The 21837-nt window shown below is 42.0% G+C and overlaps 1 protein-coding gene across 2 annotated transcripts in view; it reads right to left on the reverse strand.

Moving 5' to 3' along the window:
* Chrna7 (cholinergic receptor nicotinic alpha 7 subunit) overlaps window positions 1–21837 on the reverse strand; it is a 120946-nt gene that overhangs the window by 60736 nt on the left and 38373 nt on the right. For both annotated transcript variants that reach the window (XM_032893475.1, XM_032893477.1), the window contains exon 3: window positions 2608–2652. In XM_032893475.1, the coding sequence (XP_032749366.1) occupies window positions 2608–2652 (45 nt within the window). The remainder of the gene's footprint in view (window positions 1–2607; window positions 2653–21837) is intronic.

Below are 21837 nucleotides of genomic sequence, written 5' to 3' on the forward strand. Positions count from 1 at the left end.
GAAGCAACTGAAGTGACCGTGTTTGGGAAAACAGAAGAAAGAAAGGGAACCCATCATGTGGCTTCCTAGGTACAAGCAAAATTCTAGGTCATTCTTAAGCCACATTTGTAGATAACATCAAGACAGCAGGGAGCAGAGCAGAGAAGAAGAAGGCAGAAGGAAAGTGAGAGATCTCTGTAAGCAGGGAAGAGACTCTCACTGTCTTCAGCTGTAGATTATCCTGGGAGACCAGGGCCCCGAAAGTGAAGAGTCTGAGCCTAGGGGCATTCATTTTCACTTAAGTCAGTCTGGCTGCTGTGCTGAGAACCACCCAACTGGGGAAGAAAAAGAGCAGAACAGGATGGCTGGCTGTAAGGCTACACTGAGGGAGGTGAGAGGCAGACTGAGAACAGCGGGGAGCCATGGGCTGGATCTGTTTTGAAAGGGGAGCTACCAGAACCTGATGGAATGGGCTCCCTAGTCTGAGCAGATGGGCGGCTGTTCAGCTAGACTAAGATGACTGTGGAAGAGACAGTGAGAGATGGAATGAGTGTACCGGAGACTGCAGCTGGCCTTCCAGGACACCATATCTAGGCATAAACAAAGGAGGCCAGGAGCAGGGCATGCATGAGCAGGTAGGCGGTGTTGTTTGAACTCCTACGTGGGACTATCTCCAAAGCGCCTCATTACTTTTACAGATAGCTCAGTGAGAGGGCTCTGCTGTAGTCAAGTACACCCTAGTACCTGTTTTAACTTCTCAACTTCCCATGGGTTCCCTAGTAGCCACCCAGTAGTCTCTTCTGTCTCTGCTACTGCTTCTCTTGACACTGCACTACAAGTCGGGCTCACCACAACTTATCAGTGTCCTATTTTTGTGCCACCGACTTAAGAACCAAGCAAGGTGCCAATTCAGAGCATTGGTCAATGTGAATTACCAGACAAATATTTCCAAAACTCCAACGGGTTTCGTTTCTTTAATGTTTGTTTTCCCTCAACAACAACAAAAGGAGAAACTAATCAATCTGTCAGCTGACCCACAGTTGAAGAGACATTTAAGGAACTGAGTAACAGGGCTGCACTAAGACCACTTATTACCAACGCTGCAGGCCCCTGCATTTGTAATAAGGCAATGATAGAACAAAGGCCATGACTGCATAGGTACCTCATTTCTAGAAATAAGAAGCCACCTATAGATATGCAAAAATCGATTTAAAGTGAAGTGTTCTCTTTGATAGATAAGAATCCCCAATTAGAAAATGTTTAAACTTTGTAATCTATATCACTTTGGTGAATTATTTAACAATATTAGCATTCTTAAATCAATTCAGAAGATTTATTTTTAATGTACTATGACCTAAAGGAATGATGTTACATAAATATTTACATTTGAGAGAAATCTAGAATAATTAATGGGTTTTCAAATATAAAATTTTGCAATAGGACAAAAATCTTAATTTTAAAAATTCACTAGATATGTAAGTGCACAAGCACACATGGTGATGTTTGCCTGTACTCACAGAGCCTGGGGTGGTGAAACAGGAGGACTGGGAGTTCAAAACCACCCTGAACAATATAACAAGGGCCTGCCTTAAAACAAAAGAAAAAGGGGGAAAGAAGTGAAAAGAATGAACCTGAAAGAACAGGAAGAAGAGAGGAAAAGAAAGAGGGAGGTGAGAGCTAGAAAGAAAGACACACAGAGGAAAGGAGCAGATGTAAAATAGATGAGAGACAGAAGGGGCTGTGTTTGTAAGAATTATATGTGCATAAAATTACAGTGGCATTAAAAACTCCACCTAAATTAGAGACTGACAGTTTGAAACTCAGATTTTAATATTTACAATTTGATGGAACTGATTTATTTTGCAATTAAATAATTTAGATTAGAAATCTGCGTGTGAAATTAAAAATTCAAGGATAAAATACAAGATGAATATCTCGTGTGTGTGTGTGTGTGTGTGTGTGTGTGTGTGTGTGTGTGTGTGTGTTGCTAGCAGCCAAAGTGTTTTTGTGTTTGGGGGATTGGGGATTTTGGAGTAGTTTGCATAGATTTTTTTTTCCCTAATCTGAAAATTCCAAATCCCAAAGTCCTCAAAATATGAAACATTTTTGAATGTCACTCTGACAATCAAAATGTGTGTGCTTCAGGGCATTTTCTGATTGTGGACTTTCAAAACATGGATGCTTAACCCCTGTATGCTTTCAAGACTCTCGAAGAGTCTCAGTCCACAGCATGGATTGTGAGCATCCTGGCTAAGGATGACTTGGTTCCCTTCAAGCATGCAGCTCTGGTGCACACGGTATTTATGAGCTAGGGGGCAGCTATAACACAGGCCATTGACCTCTAGATGTGACCCTGCATCTGATTATTTCTCTGGCATGCAATGTTTTAAAATATCCCGAGATCATCCAGCAGCAAAATACAAGCAAGTATAGAGTCCTGCTAGTGTCAGGCTCTCAGCCTTGGTTCCATCCTCTCAAACATGACGGTCTGCACGCGGTCCTCCAGCACTCTCGGTTGGCCAGCGCTGGTCAGAGCATCAGTCTTGGCTCTCCTAGGAATTTCTTTCAATGTAGTTTGGGCACATGCACGGGGGCAAGGACAGGCAGGTAAGTATTATCTGAACTTACCATTTGTAGCCAAATGTTGGTGGTTAAAACTTGGTTCTTCTCATCCTTAAAAAAAAAAAAAAAAAAGAAACGGATGACACAAATATGACTTAGGTGTTTCACAAAAGGAGTCACGATACAATTATTCATGTACAAACCTGACTTTGGGGACTGACACTGTGCATGGAAATTAGAATGCACCAGGCACTTCCAAATCTATGCCAGTAGCATTTCCCCAGAGTCAAGCTTTTCTATTTGTTCTGAAGTAATACACATTTATTACAGAGCACTTACAAAGGACAGCAAAATATAAAGAAGAAGATTAAAATCAGGCCAGCCTACCATCAGAAATGATGCCAGCTAAGGCCTTGGTAATTTATCTTTTTATACCACACCTCCCACCCCAGGAAGAAGCATGTCATATGGAGTTCCTGACCCAAATTAAAGGTCTGAATGGGACACTGGATTTGCTTTATCCCTACATGGGGCTTGGCTCCTTCCTCTTTTCTATCCAGCTGGCAACATGACAGACCCTTGACACCTCTAATGTAAACACAAACAAGAGGAGTAAACAAAGGACTGGGAAGATAAGACAACCTTATGAATGGGCTCAACACACTTCTATCTTTCTGGTTTCAAAGTCCAGTTCTTCATTTCCAAAATAGGATCCAGCCAGGAGTGGCGTCTACACACCACCCAGGAGTTTGGGAGAGTACAATTACCATGGCTTGAGTCAGGCACTGGAATCTCCTACATGTGGGTCTTGGGTCCTAAGTCTCTCCTAGGGACCCACATGCCAAAGACACCAGTACCACCTTGGCATTACTGGGAAATGGTAGCACAAGTTGGGTCAATGGGGGTGTTTCTCAGGTAAAATGGAACACACACTTTCCAGACCCATTAAAATGCCAGCCCCTTCTTCCTCTTCCCTTTCCACCATGATGTGCTGTCTCACTACAAGCCAAAAGCAATGGAAACATCTCATAGACTGGGGCCTCAAAAACTGTGAGCCAACCTTTTTATCTTTGTAAGTGAATTATTCCAGGTGTTTAATCCAGTGCCAGAAACCTGACTAGGACGTAATCTAAAGGAGCCTCATTAAATAAATTATTCCCAGCAGCCCTTTATTCATAGCTGGCCACACGCAGCAGTGTCAGCAAAATACTAGTGCAGAGCGGGACTAGAATGATCACTCAGTGCTTAGGGGTACTGGCTGCTCTTCTGAAAGACTCCGGTTCCATTCCCGGCACCAGTCGGCTTACAAACATCTGTAACCCCACTTCCATGGGATCCTATGCCCTCCTCTGCCCCCTCTGGCACACAAGTGGTGTGCATATACACATGCAAACAAAACAAGACACCCTTAATGCATAAGAAAAAAATTCAACTAAAACGTCTAAGGTGACAAGTTATACTGAGAATAATGTCAGTCAGTTTGGAATCCTTAATTCCAACCTAAAGGACTCTGAAAACTAGCAAGCAATACTCTCCAGGAAAAGTATTTATGAAAACTGCCCAGAAGTGGACACCTTTAATTCTTGTAACAGGAATTGCCCTGGCTAGGCTCACTGACAAACACACACTCCAAACTGATCCCCAGCATAAAAGCTCAGGGTGACTTCCAGAGTGCAGTCAGTGGCTCAGAATGCACATGAGCACTGAACATTGCCTTGAGGAAAATAAAATGTAGCCCATACATAAGGAATTAGCAAGAGTTTGATACCCAGATGTCCATGTGTTCAGATGCTCATCTACTGGGTACCACTGAAGGTGTGATGGGCAAGTCTGGGCAACTATGAAAGAGAAGATTGGGCTGTGTGTGCAGGGTCATAGGACAAAGCACCAGGGTGTCCCCAAGCCGAGACTGGGATCCAAAAGAAACTGCAGTTTGATCAAGGCAAGAAATGCATCTACTTTCCTAAACTAAAATGTGCCACGATGTTTAGTGGTAAATCACTGACACAGACTAACGTGTCCCATGCTCTATGCTAAGCAAATGTCCCCTGATATTAGAGCTATATAAACTGTAATCACAGCAATGCTCCCATTTCTGATCAATTACCAACATTATTGGGAAGCACTGAGTTCTTCAGCATGTGTATCTCTAAGTTCTTCAGGATGTGTATCTGTTGCCTCAAGTTATTAGGCAGACGTTGTTACTAATAGACTAAGAGTTAGCAAGAGTTCCATTCAGGTGCCTTTTCCTTCTTTTAATTGCGTTTGTGCCTGCCTCTCCCAAGAGAGGCTTCTGTGGTTTGGGAGCTCAATTACTACTGATCTAATTAAAAGTCTTTCTTCTTTCCAGAGTGTGGACAGAAACCTCATTAGAGTGACACTGGATTTCCTTACTGTGTAGCAGCATGGGACCGACGCACAGCACTTCAAACTGTAATCAACAAGCAGCAGCCAGTCACCAGCTGGCAGCACGGTGATGCCAGACAGAGCAGTCCACATCAGGCTGCAAAGGAAGCCCAGGACCAAGCAGGATGCTACCACTCTCCATTTGGATGGCCTCATCTTCTGTCATTGTTCAGGTGGCGAGGTCTCCCTTACCTTCCTATCACAGTATGCAGCCTCCTGCCCATACAGGCACCTGTGTGCACATCCAAACATGTACCTATGACAGTTTGGTTCCACGGAGGCTCTCTGCTTACAAAGATATTCAGTGCACCACACAAGTCCATAGTGTATCACTCAAGGCTTTTCTACAAGTTATGGTCCAGTCAGGTTTGCATTCTTTCAGGAAATAACTGGTGGAATATTCCCACTACAGACATCACACTGAGGTGCACAGTGGTCACTTAGCATTGCTCCTGAGCTCCTGGAATATAAGATGAAGTGGGATTCAGGTAATAATGATATGCCTGAGCAAAAGATAAGACTCACTGAGAGAAAAGAACAGGGCCCTTTAGAGAAGTTAGTGAAGATGGATTATATCGAGTGTAATATTCTCTTTAACATACTATGAACCTTTGCTTCTATATGCTAGGATCTCTCGACAATACAGTGTGCAGATCCTCATGTCTACCATGTGTACCCCAGCCATGACCCCTACTAACAGCCCTGCCTGCCAAGGCACCAAACAGTTAACCCTGTGTCCAAGCTTTCCTCCCCTGACCATACATGATGTACAATATCAGCAGACCTCAGCCTCTTTGAAAGTGGGTTCTGAGCTAACCTCAATCCCAACCTCAAAGGAGTCTTGTGGAAGGGTGGCGTAAGTGAGCCTGAAGAAATATTTCTTTTGCAAGACCATGAGTTGCTTAGAGGTAAATCCGTCTCCTCTGCCTGAAAAGTTGCTCAAAGAGCAGTCCCAAAGTCATGTTTCTGCCCCTCTGCCAAGGCTACGGTTCCCCAGCCCCATGCAAGCCTAGCCCACCTACCCTGCTTCCTGGCACAGATATGAGCACAGCAGGTCCTAGATATGCTACCAGTCCTGAATCCTCGTCCTTGCCTCGAGCCTGCACATTTCCTTGTTTGCCAGAGGGAAGAAGAGGAGACTAGGCTTCTGTGCTCCAAGACTCTGCAGATGGTACTCCACATCCCTCTAGCCTCTGGCACAAGGATGTCCAGTCAGGCCAATGCCTTACATAGATGCCACTCACCAGTTCCTCAAGCCTTTTCTTCCGCATAAGCATCCTCCAGAGACGCCAATCCACCAGTCTCCCATGCATCAGTGAATGCAGCAGCCAATTCACTTCCATTATAGCCTAGACACCACCCTAGCCACACACTGGGAGGGAGAAGCATGATAATTCCAACACGTTCAAGGATGAGAGTATACTCTAACAACAGCACGCCACAGGTACCCCACAAGCAACACAGGCCCTGGGTCTAGGCCTGTTATAACAAGCACTGTAAGCCAGCTGACTGCGAGGACATAAAATTGTAATCCTCAAACTTGGGAGGTGGAGACAGGAGATTCAGGAGTTCAAGTTGATGCTCAGCTACGTAGTAAGTTTGAGGCCGGCCTGATCTACACAAGACCCTGTCTCAAAAATTAATGAAACAAAACACAGTGAGACAAAATTGGTTAAAGCTAAGAGGCAGTGACATTGCTAAAACCTGAAATATGGGCTTTAAAAACGTCATAAGCCACGCAGCCAACAAATAGCAAGTATTTGTTTCTCAGTTGGGAGGTGGCTTTCTGAAGTCAATATATTGGAGTGGTGGATCTGGTAGCTGGAGAGAGCTTCAGACTCCTGGATGGATTTCTTCGCGCTATCACCGGGCTCATACTGTCATGAGAAGCTAGGCAGCACATAAGGAGCAAAGACCGTCTGTTTCCCACCAGTACACACTGCTCAGGGTTTCTGTGTTCTTATCTCCTGGGAAATAAGTCACAGCTGCCACAAAGGCCTCCTTAAGCTAGTGAGGAACAGTGCCACCTAGTCTGTGAGATGTCACTCAGTGTTATTAGCTGTCACAACACAGCTGTCACCTGATCAAGCCCTCCTGCAAGGCGCTGGAGGCAGGATCACAGACCAACTTGAGCTGCCCAAAGTAAGCTAACCTGCCCCCGGCACTCTATTTTACACTGAGCGCATCACCGAAGAGCAGCCTTTGATTTGTGGGACGTGTTTTGAAAAATCAATCTTTCTAAATCACGGTGCATCTAATGTTCAGTGTAACTGTTCTGATCGTACTTACTGTGCAGCCTCGGATTTCTACAGCCATCACTCTTCCCGGAAGTTATGGGGAGATGTGATTCAATGGTCTTTTATAAAACTCTGAGAAGAGCCATATATCAACCCTGTCCAAATCCTCATTTGCAGAAAAGATATAAATTCACATTTGGTGAGCACTCATAGTTTATAACAAACATGACTTATTTTATCTATTTTCAAACACGTTTTACCCGCGACGATCCAACAAAGCTGGTTATTTATTTTTTAGTAATTCATGATATGTAGGTGGGCTCCCAAATTTCATTTTCTACGTCTGTTTGGTTTGAATTGTTTTTAAATGAGCACATACTAACCTAGGATCAAGAGAAGGGAGTGCACACATGTGTAAACTGTGAAACAAAGTAAGCAAACCTCTGTCCTTAGGTCACACACGACAAAAGATGAGCTGCACACACTGATAATCCCATCACCCTGCAGGCTGGCACAAAAGGATCAAGGGTTTGAGAGAGCCTTGACCTACAGATTTAAGCCCTTGTTTAAAGAAACATACAAGCTGAGATCTAACTCTTCTATCTCTTTGACTAGATATGTGTGTTCTGAACTAAAGTGTCTTTCTTTACCCCATGCTGTTACAGTGAACAATGATTATGATAACAAAAAAAAAATGCTTTCATTCGACACTTGATAACTGAGACAGAGAACCTCAGAAAGCAATCTGGGACATCTTTAGAGCAATGATTCTCAACCTTCCTAGTGCTGCGGCCCTTTAATATAATTCCTCAGGTTGCGGTGACCTCAATCATAACATTCCATTGCTACTTCATAACTGCAACTTTGCTACTGGTATGATATGCAGGATATCTGAAATGTAACCACTAAGGGGGTCGTGGCTAACAAGTTGAGAACCACTGCTTTAGAGGCTCAATGAAGTTAAAACTCCATAATCATGACAAGTAATGAACTAAATGAATGGTTGGGGCAAGATTTGCAAAACTATAAAACAATAACCCTTCTCACTCAAAGTGCTATATTTTGTAAAAGTATGGTAGTTTTCCAGGAAATAATATTTAATCCAATGGTCTTATCATTATAAATGAATAGATTTTTGCATATATTTTCAACCTGGTAAATACTGAAAGCTGTAACATATACACATAAAACCTGGAGATCCTCAAAATCTTTAAAAGAAGTTAAAGGAGCCCTTAGCTATCAAAGACTCAAGTCCATTGCAACAGGCCTGGTATCCTCAAAACCCCCTGATTCTCACCCCAGGGGCTAGGCCCTGCTCAGTAAGTAAGAGAGTGAAGCCGTTCCTTCCTCACTTTCAGTTTTGATCCATGTCTGGGAATAATGTGAAAAGTCTGGATATCACAGACGGACAGGCTCTTCTACACACTGCCTGTGAGGACTCAGTAGCTGGTGAACATCCCCATAACTGTTTCCTTACTTGCAAACCTAGCAATGACAATGGCAAGAAATTTAGTAAGTCATCCAAACTATCTAAACACAAAATGGCCCTGCATTGTTCAGTGACAAGAGCAGTGACTGTTACCATAATCGATCAAAGGTTTAGAGAAGTGGGCAAATAGGTAGCATCTCTTGTACATGCAGCTGCCTATGTTTGGGGTAGTTTTCTTCTGGCTGAAAACAAGGCTTAGAAACTAATGGTCACAATTTTATCATCAGAATTCAGATACTCTGTAACAGTTGAATCCACAGATGTGGGAGTTTGAAGCAACATGCCTAAGCCTTGGTTACTGGCTCTTTATACCCAAGTATCCACAACAGTGGGGAGTTTCACCAAGGATATTCTCCAGAGGAAACACTACACATGCTTACAAATTTCTGACTGTATGGTTGCATCCTGAGAAGTAAAAGAAGGTCATCTTTAACCTGGAATGGGAAGACACAGAAGTCGAGAAGCCAACACAGCCCCCACTGAGGCAGACTGCAGCCCTTGAGAGGCTACTTCGACAACAGCTTCTCAAGCAACTCTGAATTCTTTGATTCTATTTTTAACTACCAGAGCCAATCACACGTTGCTTGAGAGTACTGTTTCCAGGAGTGATTCAGAAGAAAAGGCTTAAGGGATTTTTAAAAATCAAAGCAGAGTATAACAGAGATTTTTTTTGCCTTTCCCTACTGATCAGTGTTCAATCCCTTGCTGACATCATCCCACCCCAGAGAAAGCACAGGAAAGCAAACTGGAAACCTGGCCAATCAGGGCTGATTCCTTCAGGTTGGATAATTATAAATACACAAAAGCAGGCATCTCCTGGGCTTAGGTCCTTGAGCCAGGCACTGATGACCATGGTCTTCACTCCCCACCGTGAATCTCACTCACTATCCTGAAAGGGAACATGACATATAGCCAAGAAACTGCTCCCACCTTATTGCCCACACCCCCCAAAGCTGCCCTTCTCAGGAGTCAGCTGAGTCCAAAGGTACACTTTTCCAACTGCATGCACAGTCTAATTTCATTAGGAGAAGCTATTCCCTTTCTCCTACAAGGAATGAAGCCTGTCAAGTAGACTGTGGGAGCAACACCTCACAGAAAGAAGGACAGCCTCTGGGGACAATGGGGATAGAAGACTAGAGAAGAAGAATTCTGCTCAGACAGCCAGAAGAGGGAGCAAAGATGTATATGCCTCTATGCTTACACCGTCACCCTTCCTCAATTAGCATGGGGCATTTCTGCCCTGTTCACCATGAAGACAGACAGGTAACGAGTGGAGAGCAAAGATCTGCAAGTGAGTCAGACAATCCTTGCACCAGTACCGGAGGCCTTAGATACAGAGTTGGACAGCATTGGTATAAGGCAAGCCTTTCCACAAAGCTTATTATCATGTGATCCATCAAATATCTGGCATCTCAGTAGAAGGAATCCTAACAGACAAAAAATAAATGGGAGAAGAATGAAGTGTGTTGGTGAGTTTGGAACAGAATTCATCCATTCATCCAGTATCTTTCAGACCTTATGTCTATTGACTGAGCAGACTGAGGTGGAACCCAGGGACGCCCTCATATTAACAGATGCTCTAACGCTGAGTTCTATCATCAGCCCTCACGTTTAAATTGTATGTTGAGACCAAGTCTCACTAAGGGGCTGCTTGGACCCTCACTCCCTAGCCTAGGCAACTCTTAAGCTTATGTTTCCTGAGCATCTGGGATCCTAGGGGACACATTGACACTAGGATTAAATATATTTTTAAATGATATATAAAAATCACACATACTTATGGGGTGCTCATGATGTTTTAAGCCAAGGCTAGAAACCCCGGGGACCCTCAAGGGACAGTAGATGTTTTGCCTCACTCCTGGGGGAAACCAAGCCCCCGTTACTAGCCTCATCCCTCTATAGATTTGTGGCCATCAGTCACATAAGGGCAATGCCCCAAACCCCTCCACATGTCACGAAGGCTCAAGACAGCTCTTCATTATAATAAGGTACCTAAAGGCCTGGAGACTTAGTCAAGGATCTTTCCTTCCCAGACACTCTTCTCTACAAAAGCTACCCTGAGAAGTGGGATACAGTTTTACTCATCCACTTTCTGCCATGCCAATAAATGTCTTAACACCATGGACTGACTCTTTTCATCGTGATACACCATGGGGAGCCATAGACAAGCCCTTAGATTAGATTAGATGCCCTCTAATCTCCACTAGAAAGCCTCTCTATGCTCCCAGCCTCCGCTGCCACCAAGCCTGCAGCCTGCCACTGTCAAGCCAAAGACTCCTCCCCAAATACCCCAACCCCCGTGGGACCAGCCGGAGCTCCCCCCTTTTCCCCTTTGGCCTGGGTTAGATTGAGCCCATGGGCCCCCCACTCTGTTCTCAGCTCTTTCGCAGTATCCGGGGCGCCTAGATGTCCAAGAGCCTGAGAACCAGACAGTCATGGACTCCTTGCAGGCCCTAGGACCCCCAAGACAGCTCTGGCTATGTGTGCTTCCCCACCTCATGCAATCCCCTAAGCGGTGTCCTGCAGCTTCCTTACAGCCCAACACCTGCCCAGCAACGGTGTGGGGTAAGCACAGTCATCCTGCCTGCATCCTGCCTCCCCGAGCGGCCGAGCGGACAAGGGGCCCATAACCCAATAATGTTTCATTATATTATGTATGTATAGATCATATAATATTTAAGTCATATTAAACATACCCATCGTTTCAAACTTTTATGATTTTTTTTCTCAGTGAAAACATGCAAATGCTTTACTTGTAGCTTTCTGCAATGCACAGTGGTCGAAAGCCACCCCAATGCCACATCAGAGCTTCTTATTCCACCTCACTCCACCTCAGTCAGGGTCCACAGCCTAGCATCTTCCCATGCCCCTTTCCCTCAAAGCAAGATTTAGAAGCAGCAACTTCTGGTTTTTTATTACTTGATGTTTAATAGTTCTATAAATGATATATATATATACATATATATATTCATTTAATAAACCAAGTAAACATGAATGAAAGCAAAAATTAAAAGAATGACAAGAAAAATTATATGGTTATTATAACATTAAAAATAAAATTATGAATAGGCATAAGGCACAAAAAAACAAGAACTAAAACAAATGATGCTTTCATGAACATAGTATGATTATGATTGAAGAAGTGAAGAAATAATAAATGACCCTTGGAAATTAAGTCATCATATGTTATATGCTAATATTATACATTTAATATTATAGCTATATTTTATATACTTAATATGATATACTTATATATTTATATATTACTATATATTATTCATATATCTTATATATAATTATTCAACTATATTTTATATATAATTAATCAACTACATTTTATATATAATTAATATACCACGCTTATATATTAATTATATATTACTATATATTATTCATGTAACTGCGGTATGATAAGGGAAGCAAACAGCTATAGTCTGGAAATAAGGAGTCTAGAGAAGGCCCAAAAGCATGCTTCTCAGTTCTTATTATAAAACTCAATAATGTCTTGGATTAAATTAAACATGATTTAAAAGTCGAGGTAACAAGATAATGGAAAGAAATGAGAGGCAAATCTGCAGACCTAAATAAATACTCTGTGAGTCCAAATAACACCATTACATAGTTAATAAGTTAGAAACAGAAAGGAACAAGACAGCTAAAAATTGAGTTACTGGCATGAGGTAATCACAGTTTGTGTAGATGGAAATGGAGATTAAGTCAATTAGGCAAGGAGCCTGAGACAGAAGTGAAACCAAGACGACACTCTGGGTTGGCTCCGACAGCACAGCACCTGGAGGGGAGTGGACTGTTCCAAGATGCTAAATAGAGCATCTGCTCAGAGTTCAGCAAAACAGCATGCACCATAAGCTAAATACCAACAGCCCTGATGCACAGTATCTACAAAGGAGGTAAAAATCAAATGATTGCTGGAAAGTAAATCTCAGCTCACCATGAAGAAAAATAGAAATTTCAGTAACAACCTTAAAGAGAATATTAAAAGTTTCCCAAGTGTGTGGACTAATACAACCTACGGTGGACTCTAGATGCAAAAGAGCCCTGTAAAGTCAGGGTGAACTTGGAGGTGCCTATGTGAAAGAAAAGAACAAGACTCTTCTACCAAACCTCCAGTCCACATGCTTCCTCATGCCACCATGATGTAGAAGCACGAACTGGGAAAGCAAAAACAGTTCGTCATTTTCAACCTGGGCACAAAGCAAGAACCAGGATGGTCTATCATCCTCCTAACAGAGCAGTCTCCCATCTGTTGGAGAGTGCAAACTTAAATAGTCCTTAGTGCCTAAGAACTCTGGAAGCCATGGAAGGAGCTTGCAAGTACGAGATTACTGAAGCCATAAAGAACCAACAAAACCAATGAATTACCAGACAGAAAAATAAACATAAATTAACTATACCTAGAAACAAAAATATAATATCCTTAAGGTCTAAATAAAAAATATATTAAGTGAAAAATTCTTTTTTGGCCAAGGGACTAAAACGAAGGTCAAAGAAAGAATTCCAAAAAAATTCAGAAGAGCATATCAGGGTGATAGGAAATGTTCATCACAAGTATGGGAAGGAGTGCCAAGACAGTGGAACACATCTCCAGAAACTCAGACTAGAGAAGCAGGAAAGGGCACCACTGAATAAGCACAATCAATACAATTAAATGCTTTAAGATATAAAAACGTATAAGAGAATAAGATATATTTAAAAAAGGGGGGGGGCATACTTGAAAAAATGTTTTCCAACATGAGAAACTCAGTAGCTGAAACAAAAGCCCAGTGGATGTGCTGGTCAGTTTACGGCAACTTGAAACAAGCTTGGATAGAGGGAAAGTCAACTGAGAAAATGCCTCCATAGAGCTTGCCTGTAGGCAAGTGTGTAGTATGGATCCTTGTGCTGCCACCAGGCAGGCTGTCCTGGCTGCTAAAAGAAAGGAGTGCTAAGCAAGGCGGTCAGCAGCATTCGTCCATGGCTTCTGCTACGGTTCGTGCCTGGCTTCTGTTAGCGAGGGAGTCTGACCTGAGAACTATAATCAAACCCTTACCTCACCATTTTGCTTTTGGTAGTGGTGTTTTATCCACTAACAGAAACCCTAATTCATACGTTTGACAGCAGATTAGAAAAAACAGAAATGATACTCAGTAAGTGGAAAACAAGGTGATATAATGACTTGCTTAGAATAAAGGGGCGGAAAACCTGGTCAACAGACAGACTGCAAAGATCGAATATACGTCTACACAAAAGCAGAAAGACCCTCAAAGAAGTATTAACTGAGAGATTTCCAAAACTGCACAACTAATCCTCAGATTAAAGAAGTACAATGTCCTCAAAAGGAAATGAATAAATTAAAATCTAGCAAAGTGCACTTTTTCCTGTCCCAGCATATGCGTCTAACATCAGTCACTCCTAAACTGAAAAAAAAAAAAAATCACCAAACAGACTGGAAATCGATAGCTTTTCTCAAGGCACAGGAGGTATTAAGGTTGTAGGGTAAAGTGCGACACAGAAATCTGCATGTCATCAAATACAAAAGCATAGCCTAGACTCCCGAACTTGCAGCGATGCTTACGTGGCAATTTGATAATTACTGTAAACTTGGACAACAGCAAGGATTCTGTTGACCACAGGCACTAGGTGACCTACACATTCACTGCTTTTATCTCTAAGAACTGCACTGTGCTCTATTTGATTCCCTACGTTGGGTAAAAGCAAATTTAAAGTAAATTTGAGAACAGATGCCCGAGCTTTCCCATAAGAAAGCCTGTATTCCTGACAAAACCTTGTCTGCCACTTCTCTTCACCACACTGCAGCAGTGGAGTCTCTTATTGAAGGAGGAAGGATACAGACCAAGAGAGACACCTGTGAAGGTCACAACTCAGAGAGGGGAGCCCAGGAAAAGACTGACATTTAACCTAGGTGCTTGCCTCAGCACCTACAATATCACCACAGCCTAGCGCCAACATAAAAACTAACCAGGGTAGGTTATGGCAAGGAGAAGTTTCAGGTTCTCTGAGGAAGGGCTTAAGCTGTGTGTGTGCTGGGAGTGTGGGGTGTATGGATAACTAGGTTGGTAGAGAGCCTGCCTGGCATATACTAGTTCAGAGCTGGAGCTCCAGCATGATATAATCTGGGCGTAGCAGCACGTGCTTGCAGTCCTGGAGCAGTTGGGAAGTAGAGACAGGAAAATCAGATATGAATGGTCATCTACTACATAGTAGAGTCTGAGATCAAGGTCACCAGTGACTGCCAAAGCAGGGTCAGAGGGGACAGGGATAAGAGAGAGGGAAGATTGAGAGGATGCATAGCAACATGAACCCTCATATATTTCATGAAAAACTTGGGAAGAGGAAGTGACTAGAGTCACTTGGAAAGGCAGTTGGACACTTTATTAAGAATCTATCCTAGTGAACTAGATTGTTGGGGAGGGGGCGGCAATGGGGGGAGGATGGGGAGGGGAACACCCATAAAGAAGGGGAGAGGGAGGGATTAGGGGGATGTTTGCCCGGAAACCGGGAAAGGGAATAACACTCGAAATGTATATAAGAAATATTCAAGTTAATAAAAAAAAAAGAAAGAAAGAAAGAAAAAAAAGAATCTATCCTAGTATCCCACTGCTTGAATTCTTAGGCATTTACTCAAAAACATTGAGTAAAGAACAAACCTACACAAAAACTTACATGTGAATGTCTATGGAAGTTTTATGATTACAGAAATTGGCCTGTAACCGAAGAGAGCTATAACAGATGAATAGATATAAGCAAATTGTGATATACAATGGATTACTTAGGGTTAAAATGATCGAGCCATCTAGCAGTGAAAGATAGAGAAGAAGGAAGTCAGCTGAGAAAACTACAGTGCATGGCTCCAATTACAAGACAGTCTGAAAAACGCAGAAGCTGTAGGTTGCAAACAATAGATGGGTATCAGATGTAGGGGTAGGGATCAACAGATAGGACATGGAAAATTCCATATGAGATGGTAATGATGGGCTGGAGAGATAGCTTAGGCCAGGCTCACAACCAAACAGAGACTGTAATGATGAATACAAGACATGAAGCATTTGTCAAAACTCACAGACCTTTGTAGCATAAAATAACCCCACATGTATCTAGTATATGTAGAAATCACTGAGAAGTGAGAGTTCTAGCACGGAGTGCAAAATATGACCAAAGGGTGCACATGACAGAGATGGGGGATTTTGACTATTAGACTTCCCAGGGTCTAAAAATGCCAAAACCACTGTGCTCTGTCTGATAAAGCTCTACCCAGACAGAGATGACCTAAAATCATTTCTAAAGCCACCACACACTTCCATGGGGGGCATGATGGGAGTTTGATGTCTTAAAGCTGGAGTAGACGAAATCAGCATTTATGTCATAATGAGTTAGAAGGGGAAACGTGAATGCATATTCAGTGTAATAAAGGCACAGATGTCACCTAGAGAATCACAGAGTTATGTGCATATGTAAGTATACGTGGATTCTATATAGAGGTATTCATAAACGTGTGCAAATATAAACATATGTGAGTTAAATACAGTGGTATCTTTTCTGTCAGTTTAGAAAGCCTAGAAATGAAATCTCAGTAGCACCCTATATCCCAGATTCGACTTTGCTTTTTCACCATTTTCCAATAGAAAGATCCAGGGGTCCCTGATAGTTGATTTAGCATTGTACAAAGGCAGAAAGTGGGGGCAATAAGCAGGAAGCACAAGTGAAACCACAACAATAGTAGTGAGTAGAAGGAGCACGAAGCACCTATCCCCAACGGCATAAGCTACAATCTGAGCAAAATAAATACTGGATTGCAATCAAGCCTACAAAAGTAATATCATTAAGTCTACATTGACCTAAATAAGTGATTTAACAAAGGACTACATGGGATGCAATAGATAAATCGTCTGTGCAGACAGACAAAGGCCGGATAATGATATAGCTATTCTGAATCCAAGGTGGTAAAACACATTCCTCACTGATTGAGGGTGGTCTTGCATCCTGACTTTCTTCCAAAGAATACAGTATAGTAAGTAGGAGAACGAGTAAGTTTAGAGTCAGAAACCTGAAAGTGTAAGGCTTGCCACACGATCACAAGTACATCAATCAGTAGGTCCATTGGATAGCATACATAATATATAAATATGACCTATTCGGTATGTATAATGTTTCTTATATGTATATGTTTTGGGGGTTGACCATTTAGTATTGGACAACCAATTAATGTGTGCTTGGCCCTCTTTGGCTCATGTATTTGGATAATCTATTCCCAGCTGGTGGCATTATCTAGGAGATGGAGCCTTGCTCAAGGAAGGCTCACTAGGGCAGGCTTTACAGCCTCACACTACTTCCTGTTCTCCCCCCTCCCCCCTCCCCCTCTCCCCTCTCCCCCTCTTCCCCTCTCCCCTTCTCCCTCTCCCCCTCCTCTCCTCCCCCCCCTCCTCTTCCCCTCTCCCCTCTCCCCCTCCCCTCCCCTCTCCCTCTCCCTCTCTCTACTTCCTCTCTGTGGATTAAGGATGTGATCAGCCAGCTGGAACCATAATCTGAAATAAACCCTTTCCTCAAAGGAAGAAAGAAAGAAAAGACACCACCAACAGCAAAAATAAATAAATCATGCTATAGCGAAGCTGTAGCATATAAAAAGGCACTGTCCTAAAAGCACAAAGTCATGGGTTATCCCTAAGGGAGCATAGTATGATAACTGACCAGAGAGCAGATGGTAAAACTCAACAGCATCCCCAATCTAGGAAGGAACACATTCAAGCTATGGAAAGAAACCAGAGAACTTAACTGTGAAATCTGTGCCTAGCTAAACGGTCATTCAACAGTCAAGTCAAAATGAAGGCCATTTCAGATAAACAAGGATTTTTGTTTGTTTTTAATTTAACTGACACCACTTCACCTAAAGACTTTATTCCTTAAAGAAACAGAGGTTTTGTTTGTTTCATCTTTTTAAAGGGAGTCAAACTCCTGAGGCTATACAATAGAAATTTTGAACAGGATTTTAAAGAGAAACTCTTCTATTCATTTTTATATATGTTAATGGATAATACTAATCATACTGATTAGTCTCTAAATAAACATCCCATCAAAATTAAAATGATTAGGCAGTCATGTTGACAATACTTTGTATACAGAGAAGAGCACAGCAATCACATCCAATATGAAATGGTCATCTCTGGGAAAAATTTATATGTACACACATGTACACACACACATCAAGAAACATAATACAGACTGAGCAGGTTGTATTTATGTCTTTAGGAATACACACACACACACACACACACACACACTCACACACACACACACACACACACATGGATAGATGTAAATAGTAACAATTTTAAAAGAGGACGTGAATTTGAAAGAGAGTAAGTAGGAACATATGGAAAGGCTTGGAGGTAGAAAAGGGAACAGAGAAATGATACATTATAATCTGAAAAGAATGAAAAATTAAGATGCCATTCAGCTTCAATACATAAATGATTAGTTTTCAAGTGCAAATGTGAAAAAACATCTATTTTTTGAATGGATGGAGTATGATGTTAAGCTTCTTTGTACACGTAATGAAACTTAAGAAAGTACATAAAACCTCAGAACGTCTAATAATTCATCTCAAAATATGGACTCTAGAGTCTGGAGAATATTACATGAGATAAAGAGCATAAATGGGAGCTTTCTATGAGAACCAACACTGATTTTATTTTCACAAATGAAATTAAAGGTAGAAATGTCTAAGTTTTCAGTTGCCTCTAACATCTACATAAAGATATCCCATGGTACTACAATATAATTCTATGTTAACAGCTAGGGAAGAATGTAGGTTTCGCCTTGGTAATATAAGGGTCTACTACCAGAAAATAACCTGGCTTTGCTATTCCGGACTTCTCAATCAATAGAAGGAGCAAAATAGAAATATTTACCCCCTCCAGATATTTTAGGGGAAAAAAACAGAATATTGAAAAATAATCAAAACCATAGAGGCTGGGCTACATGGCAGCTCAATGCTAATGTGCTTGATTAGCATTCTGCTCGTTCTCAGTTTGGTCTTCAATAGCATCAAAATACAATAAGGAAGGGCTGGACAGCAGGGCTACTCTAGATGCTAAATTATCATTAGATGCCTAGAGGAGAAAGAAGCCCGGCCATGACTGGCTGTTGGCATTGGTGTGGGTCAGGAAACTGATGCCATCAATGGCAGTGAATTCAAAGTCGCCCATGGAGTTCCCCAGAACAGCTGCCCAGCACATCTTCCAGGCTACTTATGGAACAGAATGCTCACACAGGTGACCTATTTTTCTTGCTCTGTAGAGTAAGATAACCAGCAGAAAGGCAGCAGTATTGACCAACCTTGGAGCCACAAAGAGACAGATCCAGTCAAGATTTAACAGGACTCTGTTTATGGGAGGAATGTCCCAAGGGATTATGCATGCTCTAGTGAATTTGAAGTTCAGGTAGTCCCAGGTCTAACCTCTAAAGTAGCATAGCAGAAGAGATAGCCTGCCCTTTGAAAGGTAGGCATTGCTGTGACACAGGCACAGCTCCTGTGATGGTCACTGGTATCTGTGAGGAAGCAGTAGAAATCCTTCTCAACATCTCTTCATTCACACTGTTAGCACGAGTAGTCCCCTAAATCCCAGAAAATCTAATTAAACTCAAGGCTTCCTTATGTATTTATAATTCCCTTTTCCCCTGAAAATCTATAAATAATGCCTTCACTACAGACATTTGGGCTCCAGTCTTTCTTATGGACTTGCAGAAAGCTAATAAATTACTGTGCCCAGAAATATCCTGGTGATTCATTTTAACTAATCACGGCACGGATTTGTCTCTAGGAGAAGCCACGCACCTCTCTGTACTGAAGACCCAAATTCTATTTCCCTTCCATTGTGGAGCGTATCCAGGTGTCCTCTGTACATGGAACAAGGAGGCACTGAGAAAACCAAATTCAAGTATTCACAGCCTTCTTTTCTTCTGAGTCCTACAGTGAAGTGTCACACCAGGAAGCACATACACCAATTACCGGGAATAATGTTCCCATCACACAATCAGGGACAGCATGACTTTAGCACTTCCTCTTAACTTAGGTGATTTAGCAATTTGCATACATTTCCAGAGGAGGAAAAAGAAACTTTCTAAATGACCTTTTGGGATACATTAGCCTCCTGATATATCAGGAAAATATTTTCCAGTCAGTCTAAATAGTAAAGTAGTTAGGGAAAAGTTACAGAGCAGAGAGAAGAGGCCACATTTAAATCCACACAATAGGACCTCCTCAGCTCCCAGCCCAGATCTCTGCACACTTAGAAGATCCTGCTACATGGGGCCTACAATAAATTGGCATCTATCACTATATTCTCTATAACCTAGAGAAGTAATCCGTTCCTTTTCAGGTTGGCCAAGCAATGCATTTGTCCTAACAGATTTTATATTCAGGTCATTACAGATGATCAAGTTAGGAAATAAGAGATTCCCAGAGAAGGGAGAGTCCATGGCATTTAATTATCTAACCCAAGAACTCTCATTCAGCTGTTATTCTGACCTTTCACAACCTACCAGATTGCATTGTTGCAATCTGTGCCACAGCACTCCCTGGTCTCTCAGGAGGGGCTTCCTAAGCCACTGACAAGTCTATTCTACCTCAAGTTGTGTCACTGTGGGGCCCCAAGGTCCCCAACACTGAAACTCCATCTGAAAGGTAGATAGAACAGGAAAGGAAGACAGCAAGGGACCAACTGTCTTCTATATGCTTCCAAACCGAACACAACAGGAGCAGAACAGAAAACTGCAGTCAGGTAAGTCACCAGTGGATGGAAACAGAAAGTCCCAAGGCTGTGGGAGCCTGCGGCTGCTTCAGGGAGGAGGGAGGGTTTCAGTACGACCTGAGACATGCAAATGAGACCAAAATAACGCTCAGTCAGCTCTTTCATCCCCTCTCCTTTCGCTAGGTCAATTTTAGTATCAAATTTATAAATAATGGATATAAATGTCAAATGTATTTCCACATACTTGGTTTGCCCTCTCTGCTGGGTAAGAGCTCATCGTTTCCCCAGCTGCTACTATTGTTCTTATGCATAGTAGGAAATAATACGGAGGAAATAAAAGAATGATGGCTTGTCTAACTATGGGCCATTTCTTTACATCTGTAGTTCTGTGTAGATGGAACTGTGCAAATAACCAACTTTCATTCAAAACAGTGTTTATAATAAGACTCAGGGTTGATGAGGGTGAAACTGAATTTCCCACACTGAGTCAATGTATAAAACCTAGCACATAGTCCCTCAGTGCAATCTACTTAGGAATCTTCATGTAAAGAGTTTATAAAACAAACAGTGATAACAACAATAAAATTGACTTTGAGACTAGCAGTTCTACATCTAAAAAAAAGAAACAAAGTTTTAAGACACCAAAAAAAAATAAAAATGGAAACCCAAAATGCTGACTATATTATATATAATGTTAGTGATATGATCAACAAGCTAAATTCCCACTAAAATGTTTTAGACTCACAAGATGAATGTTTTATAATTGTTACCATATTTTCAGAAGGAGCTCATGATATGAAGAATAAAATGAAAGGTTGTTTTAAACATGACATAAAATTAAGTCTGTGGAGCCTGACTGCTTAAAGACCTCATCCATTCTGCGGTCCCTGTACTCTATCCCCATCCTCTGCAATAACGGGGGATGTGTTCAGAGTTTTCAATGATGAGCTTTCACTGAACATCTTCCCTTACATATAAACAGTATTTCTGTGGTCTTTGTGTGTGTGGAGGGGGTGCTGCTGTTTTTTTAGCAATAAGTAACCTAAAGAGATGAACCTATCAATAGGTTAGAGAGGACAGAATGAAACATGAGTGGATCTGCACACAGAAGAAATCAAAAGGAAGAGATGAAATATACTGAAAAAAATATCAGGGGCATATGATACCATGGCAACAAGGAGAAGATGGTGGAATGGAATAATGGCAGGGTCTCAACATCCTCGGTCTAAAAGCTGTACCACCACAGCTACAGGCACAACGACCCACCCAACAAAGGTCCCTTCAAGAGCTTTGACACCATCAGGCACTTCCTACAGCTAATGCTCTGCAAAGCCAGAAGCTAAGGATTACCAAGTGCTTGGGCTCCTGCTGGCTAAAATCTAGGCTCCTACTTACACAA

The sequence above is a fragment of the Rattus rattus genome, chromosome 2, assembly GCF_011064425.1.
Source record: "Rattus rattus isolate New Zealand chromosome 2, Rrattus_CSIRO_v1, whole genome shotgun sequence".
Taxonomy (NCBI): Eukaryota; Metazoa; Chordata; class Mammalia; order Rodentia; family Muridae; genus Rattus; species Rattus rattus.